The sequence below is a fragment of the Poromitra crassiceps genome, assembly GCF_964638095.1.
Source record: "Poromitra crassiceps genome assembly, chromosome: 5".
NCBI classification, from domain to species: domain Eukaryota; kingdom Metazoa; phylum Chordata; class Actinopteri; order Beryciformes; family Melamphaidae; genus Poromitra; species Poromitra crassiceps.
In genome coordinates this window covers 60,926,152-60,940,375 of record NC_139642.1, presented here as the reverse complement: position 1 = coordinate 60,940,375, position 14,224 = coordinate 60,926,152, and the positions used below count along the sequence as shown (strand labels likewise).

The 14,224-nt window shown below is 48.7% G+C and overlaps 1 protein-coding gene across 1 annotated transcript; it reads right to left on the bottom strand.

Annotated features, from left to right (window-relative positions):
* Positions 1–245: 245 nt before the first annotated feature.
* Positions 246–5,816, bottom strand: LOC310777004 (intelectin-like). The gene is made up of 8 exons (XM_083637238.1): positions 5,792–5,816; positions 5,469–5,528; positions 5,194–5,247; positions 4,815–5,062; positions 4,509–4,667; positions 3,077–3,197; positions 2,719–2,822; positions 246–591 (listed from the first exon to the last, which is right to left on the bottom strand). The coding sequence occupies exons 2-8, from the start codon at positions 5,521–5,523 to the stop codon at positions 439–441; spliced, it is 894 nt and encodes a 297-aa protein (XP_083493364.1). The 5' UTR covers positions 5,524–5,528; positions 5,792–5,816; the 3' UTR covers positions 246–438.
* Positions 5,817–14,224: the final 8,408 nt, after the last annotated feature.

The window sequence follows — 14,224 nt, the reverse complement described above, 5'->3', positions numbered from 1 at the left end:
CTAACTCTAGGAAAATGTTTGTTTTCTTTAACACTTATATTTTCTTTCAATTTCTTTTGTTAGATTATCAGACTTTTATATAATAGTCCTTTGCGCTATTACCTTGTTTCAACTTTTAAACAAACAACATCCTCAACAGAAAATTACTTTATTTAGATTTGTTTCTATTCATCCTCATATTATTATCATTTAGCTACACTAGTATCCGTAAATAGAAAAAAGGAGCTTCTTGATGCTTATAGAAGGATTTAATAAAGAAGTAATGCACAGTTATACTTATTCAGTTAATACAAAGTACATCTTCAAGATAGCACAAGGGCACTTTGCTACACTAGTATCCAACATGAAAGTCCTTCAGGTATCTCGGAGGGTTCCTCTCTCTTGCTGGGTAGCGTCTCTCAGCCTGAGGACGACTCTGCTCTGCTGGATGGTGGAACATCAGCGATAGAAGAGCAACACAGCAGCCTCAGTCATTTCCTTGGATGCACTCCACTCATGATTGGTGCCATAGCCATTCCAGTCAAAGGCCGTGAAGTCTCCACATTGTCTTGGTGCACCCTCAGGGAAATGTCCTCCTCCACCGATACATGTCTATAAAAAGAAATACATAGACAGCCTTGTGTTGTGATACTTGTGAAGACGTTCCTCTGTTTTACATTAGTTCTGCTATATATGGATATAAGCTCATTTTTAGGGCCCTTCAAATGTAAACAAGCTTTTTTTTTTTTTACATTTTAAAGTATCTTTTAGCTCTGGCAGAGCGCTTGATACAAGGAATATCAGTTTGTAAGAGCTAATTAGTTTTAGATGTACTTGAAAGCCATAAAGTAGGCTATAAAAGATGCACATTGTCCATCTAGAAGTCCTACTCTCTTCAAGAATATGACTTTAAGATGTACAAAAGAAAAAGGTTTCTTTACATTTGAAGGGCCCTATGACGGCTGCAACACAGTCTCTTAGAAAATTGACATTTGTCCACAGCCAAAAACATTTCTATTTCACAATTTCGGCTGTAAAATTGTTAAATGGAAATGTATTTTTGAATGGTAGTTTTTAGAGGGGTGGGAGTTTTGAGAGGGTTGGGCGAGGTTAGGTTTAGGCATGGGGGATGGGAGAGGTTAGGTTTAGGCATGGGGGTTGGGCGAGGTTAGGTTTAGGCATGGGGGGTGGGAGAGGTTAGGTTAGTGTTTCTCAAAGTGTGGGGCAGGCCCCCCCCTGTGGGGCGCAGTGGCAAAACAGGGGGGGCGCAGGGGGAAATGCAGAAATGCAGCGCGGAACCAATGTTTTGACGTCTGACTTCTTTCCCGGTGAGCAATAAATTAACCCCACTTCTCTAATGACTTCACATTCATTCCTTGGATGGTTCATTCATATTGCCAAATATTTGAACTTGTTTTGCACAGGTTGCAATTTATTGTTATTATTCTGGAAATCACAAAAAGTGTGGACGAAAGCAGCTCAAAAGGCAATAGTATTAGTATTAGTATTAGTATAGTATTATTGTTTATAGTATAGACTATAAACAATAGTCCAGTGCCCGTTTCTGGGCACTGGACTTGGTCAAACCGCACCCAAGGGGCGGGGATCTGGACAGAAATCTATTACAGTGTGAAGCTGGATTGATACCATCAACACAGTCAGCCCGCATGGACTTAACAAGGAGCTTGACCTGATGTGCTTTATTTAATTTTATTTATTTAATTGTGTTGTAATTAATTATGATATTGTTTCCCGGGTCCATATGTTGTGTTCTGCTGTGTCCCCCCTCTGTTTTTCCTCCCTAGCCTATAACTTTATAGCCTATAGACTGTTTCTACATCTATCTGCTGCAACCCTTATTGTCTATTTATTATTACTTGTGTATGATGTTGCTATCCCCGTTGCTTTAATAAGGCCCATCCTATATTGTGATGTCATAGCACTGCCCACCCTACGTCATCCCAACTGACTTGTGCCACGTATTTGCCTTATATACACAGGTGCGGCGGCCGACGCCCAGCTAACACTGCCTGAGGAAGACCTGCATGGTTGAAACGCGTTGCGTTTTCTTTGCCCGTAGTATATTGAAGATATATTCTGTTTTGTAACTGCTTGTACACAGATATATTACTTCATATTAAATATTGCCTTAAAACTCCAAGTAGCTCCACCTTTTTCATTTTGTTATTATTCTGGAAATATGTGCAGTGCAAAACAGGTTCATTGCAGCCAGTGATAAGACTTAATTAATTTTTTTCTTGCCAAATATGTTATTTTTTGCACAGATAGAACTTTATTCATATCGTTATAAGTGATTGCACATTTCATTCAATTTGATGGAGCAATCTGGTTAACTTTGTTCTAGCAAAGTGATTGCAATTTCTGTTTGATTATTTTAATGTATTATGTTTTTTTATTTGGACAACATTACTGAAAGAAAATAGAAAGGAATGGTCATGATCGCAACCCTTTTGTTACAATTGTGTTGGGGCGGTGGGGCATGAACATGTTTCCTCCTCCAAAGTGGGGCATGACAGAACATTTTTGAGAACCACTGGGTTAGGGTTAGGCATGGGGCTCTATAGGTCGCTCTGTCGATCGGTTGGTTGTTCTAACAAAAAGGTCACCACCAAGCAATTCGCATATCTGGTCACAGATATTGCAAATTTGCACTTGTTGGTTTGCAATATCTGCGATTACTGACCTACGGCAACAAAGCAGTCAGATAAATGGACTCACATGTTCAATATGGCATCCTGTTGGTTTTGTCCCAGAGCAGATGGCAGTGGCAGCACGCTCAGTGTTGATAGCTCTGAAGGAGATGTAGCCTGGCGTATTCCTACCTGTAGGTGAAGCACAAACAAGACTTTTCAGATTGAATCTAGGACCTGTACAGTATGTGCCATGTTCAATAAAGATTCCTGAAGCTACATGCAAAGAGCTTTCCCGGGGCACACCATATGACCACAAAAACCTGCACATTACTATTGTGTATTAGTACGCATTTTCTCAATATTGTACCAAGATCACAGCTGAGGACAAGAGCACCCCCATAGGCTATCTCTATACTACAGGATCATTTTTTAAATTCTATTACCTCTCGTTTGAGGTCCATAAAACATCTTTGTGGTCTCCGTAGTTCCATGATCATATATGATAGGGAAGGACGGTCCATTGTCGGTGAGGCAAGTCCCTGCATCATATCTCACTGGGTAACGCTTTACATTGGGGGGGGGGGGGAGAAAAAAAAAGTTAGTACTATTTTCTTACAGCAATCAGTCAATCAATGAGAGCAATATAAAAACACACATCCAAGCATTAAACTAAGATTAATGTCACTAACTTTTTAAATGTAGCACTTTTACGGGGCCCGCGGGCCAAACTTGGCCTGCCAGCTCTGTTTGTTTTGGCCCGCCACGGATTTGTTTTTTTTTTATAAAAAATAAAATAAAAAAATCCCAGATTTTTTATATCCAGAATGCAACTCGGGCAAGTTATCAGATATCTGCACTGATTGCAAAGGGTGGACGAGCTTTTTCATGATACTGTGTTCACTCCTGAGATTGCATCCCTGCAAATTGTCATGGCAAATCGTTTACAAAAGATGGACAATAAAGCTGATTTTCAAAGTACCTTGAGGATTTTTCAAGTTGTGAATTAAGTCAAATTTCTCTCTTGATTACAAAGGTGGAAAATACAACTGTTTTTAACTGGGTGTTTACTGATTAAATGTTTAAGCTCCCCACAAATGCAGATGTTTTTTTAAATATATATAACTAATTGCAAATTATTACAATTACCAAACAGATAAAAAGTAGATTATTATATTGAAATGTTATTTTAGATTTAGAATGTTAATTTTCTATAAAACACAATACATTTTAATGTAATTCCACAACGTTTATTTTTGGCCCTTGGCCCTCCACCCAGATTGAGTTTTGGCCCTTCATGGGAAAGAATTTGGGCACCCCTGATATTAACAGACAATCAGCTATAAAATACTATCATTCAAACAAGCCACGGAGTCTGATAATGGCGTGGTTTCAAAGGCGTCAAGTTTTGACTGCGTGGACACTAGGGGCCAATGACATCATCACAGATGACATCACAATTGCTTAGTGTCGGGGAGGAGGTCGGTGCGCTGGCACGAGGGCCAAGAGGTCCGGGAACACGGCAGGCAAACAGGAGAGCGAGGGGGCCAGAGGGAGGGGGCGGACCCCCGAGTCTGGAATTTGTGTAATATCCTGTGAGAGGCAGCAATGTGCCGCACGGCATCCAGTCTGCCGGAAAGCCATTAGAAGAAGAAGATTGGCGACCTGGCCACTTTCTTTTGTGGGGCACACAGGGACAGACCCTCTTAGACACCTCGGCCCCTAGTGGCCACACTGTAAAAACAAAGCTTGTATAGTACTGGCTCCAGGCAGGCCTGCTCAAATGTGTTCATGAAATAAGGATTCTAACCCTCTAGGCTTGCAGGCCACTTAACAGTTCATCTAAAGTTATGTTAAGTGGAGAAGGTATAATCTTACTGAAAAGAGTGTGAAGAGGTTCCCTCCATATGTGGGTAAGAAGCCACTGAGGGTATGGTATCGTAAGATGGCTCTGCTTCTCCAGTTATCCCATGGGCTGCTGTTGGGAACATGCCACACGGACATATCTTCTGCTGCTATGTCATAGTAACCAGGATTCTGGAAAAGACATTTAGCAAGTGAAGCAACCATCTCTGTGAAGCAACCATCCATCCCTGTGTACGTTTCAACTGCACTTAAAAAGCGTTTTCCTCACGAGTTATGTTAGTCAGTCATGCGTTATGAGTCAGGAAGCATCTACTGTACCTTGTAGTCATCAGAGGTGGCACCTTCTGGCTTTCCAAAGATGTTTTTGTTGGCCCAGTTCCCATCTCCATCTGGAAGATTAACGTTGTCCCCCTGCTGGCTGGACCAGCGATCACCTGCTGTACATTTGCCACTCATGGAGTTCTCGTGTACGCTCGCCACCAGCGTCCAGCCACCGCCTGCAGTGGTCATGTCACAGAACGTCACGTAGATCATGCCTTCAGCAGTGATCAGGTGGTACAACCCATCTAAAAAAGGACAGAGGAGTGTGTAGTATTTTGTGACATGACAAGTCTGGTAGCAACTGATTGGATCATCAGGATCACCTAAATAACAACAATGCAACATGAGATGAGTGAGTTTGTGTGCATCACTTCACCTGTGACAACACTGAATTCATCTTTGAGTTCTTTGCAGCTTCTGGGCGCAGCACCTGCATCGAAAATGTCAGATTCTGATTCATGGTATTGTAGCATCACCATCCTGCCCACATAGCTACTACAGTAGAGTTTGTCAGTTCAGTTCTTAAAGGTAGGCTGCTTTTATCATGCATATTTGTATCATATACATAATTTGAGTGATTACAGACAGGGGAGCAGACAGTATCAAGGAAGTTAGTAGAGCTAGATGAAGAGCTGTAGGTGAATGCCATACCTGACACATGGTGAACGGCCAGGGGAAGGATAACTACAATCATCCAAATTGCCATGATGACTGAGGAGACCAAAAAATGTGTTAGAACATTCTGACCCCAGCCCCATTTCTTCCCTCGTCCATTGCCAGGGCCCTGAGCGACCTGCACCTTCTGTAACTGAGTCCCAGAGCCACGAGGGAACAAATGGGGCTATTCTGACCCCAGCTGTAGATGTTTCAACATAACAAACATTTGTTCAATAAAATGAAAAATGTCCACACTCTTGTGCAAGACTGTCAAAAACAATTTCATTAATTTAGTTCAGGTGTAATCTGTGACTTACCTGGACAAATGTAATAGACTGACAAAAAGACCAGTTCTTCTCACTGTGCTGTTGTTCTCTGATAGATGAAGAATGAGGGGAAAGGAAAATGTTGCATGATATATATATCACACCACAACCCTCCTCCTCTCCCAAGTGACTGCCCAACAAACACAGCATTAGGGAGTGGCCAGCCAGCCACATAGTGATTGTAAGGGATTTTTTGATTGACTCACGCATGGAATAAGGTGAAAGCGTTTCTAGGTAAAAGTGGTCAACAACAAATTCCCCGAGGGACGATTAGCTAGGTGGTGTGGTTTCCTCTCATTGTGAGAACTTGGGCTTTGCGTGCAAAGCTGACTATAAATGCTCATGTGTGGTTATAATTAAACAGATTCATATCTTCACAGTCCTGTTATTTCGACATATTATATAGTATATCATATAGAATTATCTACGACATGATCTGTCATACATGATCTGTCAGGGGCGGACTGGGACCCTAATTCAGGCCGGGCATTAGATACCATGCAGGCCAGGCCAACACACGTGGACACACATGTGGGAAGTGGGGTTCCGCCCGCCTAAAGTTTTTTGGAGGTCGCGGCTCAAAACGGTTGAGAACCCTGCTTTAGGCCTTTGTGCCGGCGTGGCACATCCTGTTCTTGGACGGTGATGTGGTGACCATTTTGTCTGTGAATATTCAATTAGACTCTAAAATGATATTACTTCACCTATACCCAATAGGTCTCAATTTGACAACCAAAGAATATAAATCTATTGACTTTGCTATACTGCAGGCAAAACGTATGATCGCTCTTAATTGGAAGAAAACTGATGTACCTTCAATTGGGGTCTGGATCAGGAACATGGAACAATGTATGACAATGGAAAGAATAACATACACCTTGAAAAACAAATTGGAAGTGTATGAGCGGATATGGAATCCATTTAATGATTTCATCACAAGTGCAGATATAGGGGAGCTCATACAGGAGGCGGACTCAGGACAGGGATCTTGAACACTTACAGTATGTGGTAGATTCCAGGTTTCTTCTGAAAATGTTGTTTTAATGTTTGTTTTTTGTTCAAAATTGTCTTTACTTTATTAGGTACCACTGGTCGATAGATGTTGAGAGCGAGAGGGAGAGAGAGTGGGGGTTTGTGTGTGTGGGAGGGTTGTATTTGTTTTGTTGTGTTTATTGTACAAAACCTATATTGTAATACTTGCAATAACAGTTGATAATTGTACAGGGAAAAATTTAATAAACATTATTATTAAAAAAAAAAAACTAGCTTGGTGTCGGTGAACTTTATATAGACACACACTCACTCACAGTGGAGCATTGGAGGCACAAACATGACCTGAATTAGACACAACATGATCCTCAACCAAACAAGGATGTGGGGTTTGAATTATTATGCCCCAGTTCTCTTCAATTCAAAATGTTTTCCGAGAAATAATATTAGTTCCAACCTGGAAAAGATCCGTCCAACAAACAAAAACTTGATCCTGAAATATTGTGTCAAAGATAAAAACAACACCAAGGAACCACACATCATGCGGGTCATATGTCTGGTCATGGAATGTCCCATATTCCAAATGTAATGTAAGACTGAAGTCTTCACACACACACACACACACACACACACACACACACACACACACACACACACACACACACACACACACACACACACACACACACACACACACACACACACACACACACACACACACACACACACAAAACACTTTCTGCATCCCCTAATCTAAAGTGTAAAACATTCATGACACATACATGTGTTACATACAAGGGGGTAGCTCTGTTTGTCAAAATTGAAGCCAATGCGGAAGTGTCCTCTTTGCCTGCAGGGGGCGACCCATTCGTTTGTGGACTTCTGTTTTGAAGCCTCAAGTATGGCCTCAGTAAACACTTTCCTAATGCGTTTATGGTCTCAATCGCTAGTTTCAGACTATGTTGTAGTTGCAGACTATGTTTTGGGGCGTGATTGACAGGTCGCTTTTCCACTGATCACACAGCTCGCCGATCACGGACCGATAGACCTTATTCACAGCGCGGCCATCTTGGGATGATGTCACCCGCTGGTTGGGAACGAATGAGACTCTCATCCAAACCTCTGTCGAGAGAGGCCTGGCTCAATTAGTGGCAGCGGCAGGTTTTGTAGCTGCAGATACTGGCAGGAGTTGCTGCCAGTACCTGTAGGGGCGCTGTTTCTGGCAGGTTTTGTGGCAGCAGATACTGGCAGGAGTTGCTGCCAGTACCTGTAGGGGCAGGGCCGATTTTACATTTCATGGGCCCTGGGGCTATTCATCTCTGCAGGCCCCCCCCCCTCAAGCGGAAGGGAGTGTCGGCAACGGGCGCCGCCGAAAAAATTTGAGTGTTTTTTTTTTACCTTTTTTAGCCGTATTTAAAGGAATATTAAATCATTTTAAATCAACATTAGGATTATACTGTTGTGATGTCATTATTCAGTATCTTCTCCTTTTCTCACTAACTTTCATGTCACCACCTGCTCTCCTGTCAGCATTCTAACTTACAAACACAAACTGTAGGTTTAGCCATCATGTTCTTTCATAAACAGCCTGATTGGAAAGAAAACATTGCCACTGAGATGTCACAACAAGCACTTTTATTATTATTATCTAGTATTTATTATTGCTGTTATTATTACAGTGCACACACACATGGTTATTCAAGTATTGCACAAATCAATCAAGCAAATTTTTTTTTTTTTTTTTTTTTTTTTTTTGGGCCCCTTGATGTCCCGGGCCCCGGGGCTTCAGCCCCGGTAAGCCCGTTGGTAAAATCGGCCCTGTGTAGGGGCGCTGTTTCCCGCTGCCAGTTTGAACTACTGGCAGCAGATATTGGCAGGAGTTGCTGCCAGTACCTGTAGGGGCGCTGTTTCTGGCAGGTTTTGTGGCAGCAGATACTGGCAGGAGTTGCTGCCAGTACCTGTAGGGGCGCTGTTTCCTGCTGCCAGTTTGAACTACTGGCAGCAGATACTGGCAGGAGTTGCTGCCAGTACCTGTAGGGGCACTGTTTCTAGCAGGTTTTGTGGCAGCAGATACTGGCAGGAGTTGCTGCCAGTACCTGTAGGGGCGCTGTTTCTGGCAGGTTTTGTGGCAGCAGATACTGGCAGGAGTTGCTGCCAGTACCTGTAGGGGCGCTGTTTCTGGCAGGTTTTGTGGCAGCAGATACTGGCAGGAGTTGCTGCCAGTACCTGTAGGGGCGCTGTTTCCCGCTGCCAGTTTGAACTACTGGCAGCAGATACTGGCAGGAGTTGCTGCCAGTACCTGTAGGGGCGCTGTTTCCCGTGGCCAGTTTCAACTACTGGCAGCAGTTGCTTACTTATAGTTTTAAAGGTGTATTACACCCAAAAATACTATATTACTTATAATTTTAAAGGACTCTTACACCCAAATACTACAGTACTAATAGTTTTAAAGGTGTATTACACCCAAATACTACAGTACTTATAGTTTTAAAGGTGTATTACACCCAAATACTACATTACTTACAGTTTTAAAGGTGTATTACACCCGGATACTACAGTACTTATAGTTTTAAAGGTGTATTACACCCGAATACTACAGTACTTATAGTTTTAAAGGTGTATTACACCCGAATACTACAGTACTTATAGTTTTACTTCGTTTCGAACTCAAGCTCTCACTAGTGCCTAGTTCGCTGCGTACGCAGCACTATGGAAGACTGTCATTTTTGCTCCAAAAACTAATTTACATTAAAACCGACCACGCCCCCTTAGGTGATGTGGTGCCCCCCCGGGGCTGACTTGGCTACCCGCCTCACCCACGTGACTACGTCACGTCCTGTCAGCCCAGGGGTCCGCCACTCTTCGTTTCTTCCAGCCAGTGTGAGGACGTCGTTTTCATAGCTCCGCGGTTAGCTCTGAGTTAGCGCTCTTTTACATAGCTTGGATACTAGGCTCGTTCCGGCTGATTTGCCCACCTCAAGAGGTTTGCGTGGACGGGATAAATCAGGCTTCGGGGACCCGATCCTGTACTCTTCACCAGCGGCGCCGGATCAAGCCATCCAAAGCTAAGGGTGTCTTTTCACAGTTAACTGTTGTATTAGCTGCCGCCGTGCAGCTCATGTAAACGTTTTCCCCGGCTGGGGTAACGTTGTTGATAGGCTTGAGCGCCGACTCAGGTCTGCACTCAAAACTTGTAGGCTAGGTTGCATACGTGCAAAATAGCTTGTACCGTTAGCACTAGAACAATAGGCTAATTAGCCCAGTTGTCACAGATAGCTAGCTTTGCACCCGTGCGGTTGGCTTCCGTGTGCTAGGTACTTAGGCGCCGGCTACTAGTGTTAGAGCGCGTGCGTTACTCCGGCTGGCGTAACGATAGATAGATAGTTAGCTAGTTGACTCAGTGCAGCTAGCAGCTAGCTTGTAGCACTCCAGCTTTCTTCACCGTTGCAAGCTACCGTTAGTCAGCTTACACGGTTAACTCCCGCTAATTCTGGTACAGTCGGCGGGGCTTGTTGGCGGGTTAGCTTTGCATAACTCGCACAATGAACCCGGCGACAGCCATGAGACAGGGGGGGACAGCCAAGAGCTGTGTTAGCTGTGAGGCTACGTTGGCGAGTCAGGACCGCCACAGGGAGTGTGTGTTTTGCCTCGGGCATAACCATGCTACTGACGCCCTGCTAAAGTCCGATTTCTGCCAGGCCTGCGAAGGCTTCACCCTGGCCGTGCTACGCGAAAGAGCCTTGCGCTTTGTCCAGGTGGGCCCGCGGCTTAGCCATGCACCTCCCGAGGGAGGCGCATGCGGTGGGTCTGACCACTTGGTGGAAGAGGAGTTGCCTGACGAGCAGGGCTCCCCGGTCCTACCTGAGCAGCAGATCCTAAACTGGGGGGATGAGCCCATCGACCCTGTGATACAACAGGGGGGGCTCTTCCCCTACGAACCCATCATTATTCCCCCCCAGGACGCCCCCCAGGGGGAGTTGTCAGGCGGAGAGGAATGGGACCGCGCTACCGCTGTCACCTCTCTGGTAGGGACCCGTTCGGAGGCTAGCTTCAACGAGCCCTATCAGAAGCAATTTCTGGGGGTGATGTCTAGGGCCGCAGCGAAGCTCGGCATCGCTCGAGCCGAACCACCTCCGCCCCCCGAATCAGTGTTGCTGGGGTGCTATTTCCAGCCACGCCAGGCACCACAGGCACCCCGCCCGAAGCCCCTGCTGCCCGTCTGTATAGACGTGGTTCGCGCGGTACAGTCAGAATGGGAAAAGCCTCAGGAGGCCAAGCCGCTCTGCGCGGGCATGGCTCCGTGGTCGGCCTTAGAAGGGGCGGATAAGCTCGCGTTAGCCGCGATGCCTCCCCTCGAGGATATGGTGGCCAGACACCTGGCCCCTAACCTCGTGAGGCCCACGTTGCCCTCTAAGGCATGCCAACTTACAGCCAAGTTGGCCGAAAAGGCGTACTTGGCGGCGGGGCAGTCCGTCGCCATGACCAACAACCTGGCCATCTTGCAGGGCTACCAGGTGGTGCTCCTGCGGGAGATGCAGGGTGACCCCGCCCCCGAGCTGTTTACAGAGCTCAGGATGGCCACGGATTACGCCTTGCGTATGATAGACTGCCTGGCGCAGAACAGTGGGAAGGTCATGGCCTTCTCCGTTCTCACCCACCGCCACCTGTGGCTAAATCTTACCCAGCTCCTTGAGCAGGATAAGAGGAGGCTGCTGGGGGCTCAGATCTCCCCGGAGGGCCTGTTCGGCCCTTCCGTGGAAGACTTGGCCCAGCGGTTGGAGACGCGTCAGAGGGACTCAGCACCCTCATGCCCAAGCGAGCGAAAGGGGAGGACCGCCAGTTCCAGGTCCAAGCGCGCGCGCAGAGTCGTGCTCCGGGGCCTCCGCCGCCGCGGACTGCCCCACGCCAGCGGGTACGAGTCTCACAGACTAGGGTGCCCCCAATGGATGCGCCCCACCCAGCCGCGGTGGGCCCAGCATGGGTCCCACGGCAGGCCAGGGTACGCGGCCCCCGCCCCCCAAAACGAGGGGGTGCGCGGGGAGCGGGTAACCAGCCCCGTACTTAGTCACCTCCCTGGGGAAGGGGGGGGGCTATGAGCCCACCGTCGTTGGAGCTCAGCGCTCAACTTCGGTTCGGGACTCAGCAGGGGCCTACCCAACCCGTCACTCGCCGGTGCGGTGCGCCCGGCGGGGACGACAGCTCGCCGGGGCTTGGCTTCAGGGCCAGCCTTCAGCTTGTAGCTTTAGGGACAAGCCCACCGTCCTCGGTGCCCAGCGCCCGAGTTCGGTCGGGAGCTCTCCCAGGATCGCTTATCCGCCGTCAAGAGGCCCCCGGGACAAGCCCACCATCGATGGTGCCATGGGCCCATCGTTTTCAGGAGCTCTCCTGGGGACTGCACGAGCGGACGAGTCCGCATCCGGCGGTCGAAAGAGAGTCTTGCCTCCTTGCTCCCCCCAGCCGGCGAAAGCTGCACGGCTGGGGGGTTTCGCCGGTTCAACACGCTCACAGGGCACGTCAGTAGGCGGAGCCCGCGTAAGAAACCGGCAGGGGGGCTTAGCCTCTTTTGTCCCGCCTCCCCCTTTTTCTTCCCCAACCAAAGCACCGGGGGACCCGGTGCCCAACAATATACTCAGACCATCTCTGCCAGACAGGCTCGAGGCCTGGGAGCGTCTGTGTTCCCCGTCCCCGTGGCTGCGGCGCACCCTTCGGAAGGGTTACGCCCTGCAATTTGCCACCCAGGTTCGACGGGACCCACGATACGGCCGTGGAAGGGGAGTCCATGGACATACTCCACAAGGAGGTCATTTCGCTCCTCGCCAAGGGGGCGATCCGCTCGGTTCCCAAGGCAGAGGTGCGCTCGGGTTTCTACCACAGGTACTTCGTCGTGCCCAAAAAGGACGGCTCCATGCGTCCAATTTTGGACCTCCGGCGCCTCAACAAGACGCTGAGGAAGTTCCCGTTCCGAATGCTCTCTTTTCCCCACCTCTTCAACGCGTTGAGACAGGGGGATTTCTTTACTTCCGTGGACCTGAAAGATGCGTTCTTCCATGTCCACGTGGTCAAGAGGCACAGGAAATACCTGAGGTTCTCCTTCCTGGGGAAGGCTTACGAGTTCTGTGTCTTGCCTTTCGGCATGTCTTTGAGCCCGCGAACCTTCACGGCTTGCGTGGAGACGGCCTTGGCCCCCCTCCGCGCGAGGGGGGTTCGCATCTTCCTTTATCTCGACGACGCTCTTATTGTGGCCGGCTCGAGGGTTGGTGCCATGAAACATACCAAGGTGGTGACCGATCACCTACAAACCTTAGGGTTCCTGGTGAACTGGAAAAAGAGCTGCCTCGCCCCAGAGCAGACGGCGATCTTCCTGGGGCTCGAGCTAAACTCCCGGGCCATGCGAGCCCGCCTTTCACGGGAGCGACAGGCTCGCATGGTGCGGACAGCGAGGACATTAAGTCTATGCTCCTCGGTGTCATGTTGGGCCTGATGGCCTCGGCACTGCATGTGCTCCCTCTGGGGAGGCTACACATGCGTCCGTTCCAGATCTGGTTCCTCGGGTTGCGCTTGGATCCGCCAGGGACCGTCATCGCAGGGTGCCTCTGACAGGCCAGGGCCGCCAGGCGTTGGCCATATGGGCGGACCCCCGTTACCTATCGAGGGGCACTCGATTGGGCCCGGTCCCGCTCAAGTTAGTGATTCGCACCGACGCCTCCCTCTGGGGTTGGGGTGCGGTGTGCGGGCTCCTGTTGGCGAACGGCCGGTGGGAGGCTCAGGAGTGTCGCAACATAAACGTCTTGGAGCTGGAGGCGATTCGCCTCGCTCTGCTTCACTTCCAGCGAGTCATACATGGACGCCATGTGCTGATTCGCTCGGACAATACGGCGGCGATCGCCCACCTGAACAAACAGGGCGGTGTGCGGTCGAAGACTTTGTACCGGTTAGCGGCGGAGATTCACCTGTGGGCGTATCCCCGCCTCCTGTCAGTGTCGGCGGTCTATCTGATGGGACGGCTGAATTGCGGCGCCGACCTGCTGTCTCGAGGCTACCCCCGTCATACGGAGTGGTGCCTCCACCCTCAGGTGGTGGAACAGATTTGGGCCAGGTTCGGTCGTGCCCGCGTCGATCTCTTCGCATCGCGGCACGCGACGCACTGCCCATTGTGGTTCTCGATCCAGGAGGACAGTCCCCCGTTGGGACACGACGCGTTGGCGAACGCGTGGCCACGGGAGGGGCTCTATGCGTTTCCACCGATCCCCCTGATCCGTCAGGTGTTGGACAGGGTGAAGGAACAGCGTCTCCGGCTCGTTCTAGTGGCTCCGTTCTGGCCCAGGCAGACATGGTTTGCGGACCTGGTCTCCCTGGCGCAGGGCCCGCCTTGGGCATTGCCGGTGCGGGCCGATCTCCTATCCCAGGTGGAGGGGGAGGTGTTCCACCCCTCCC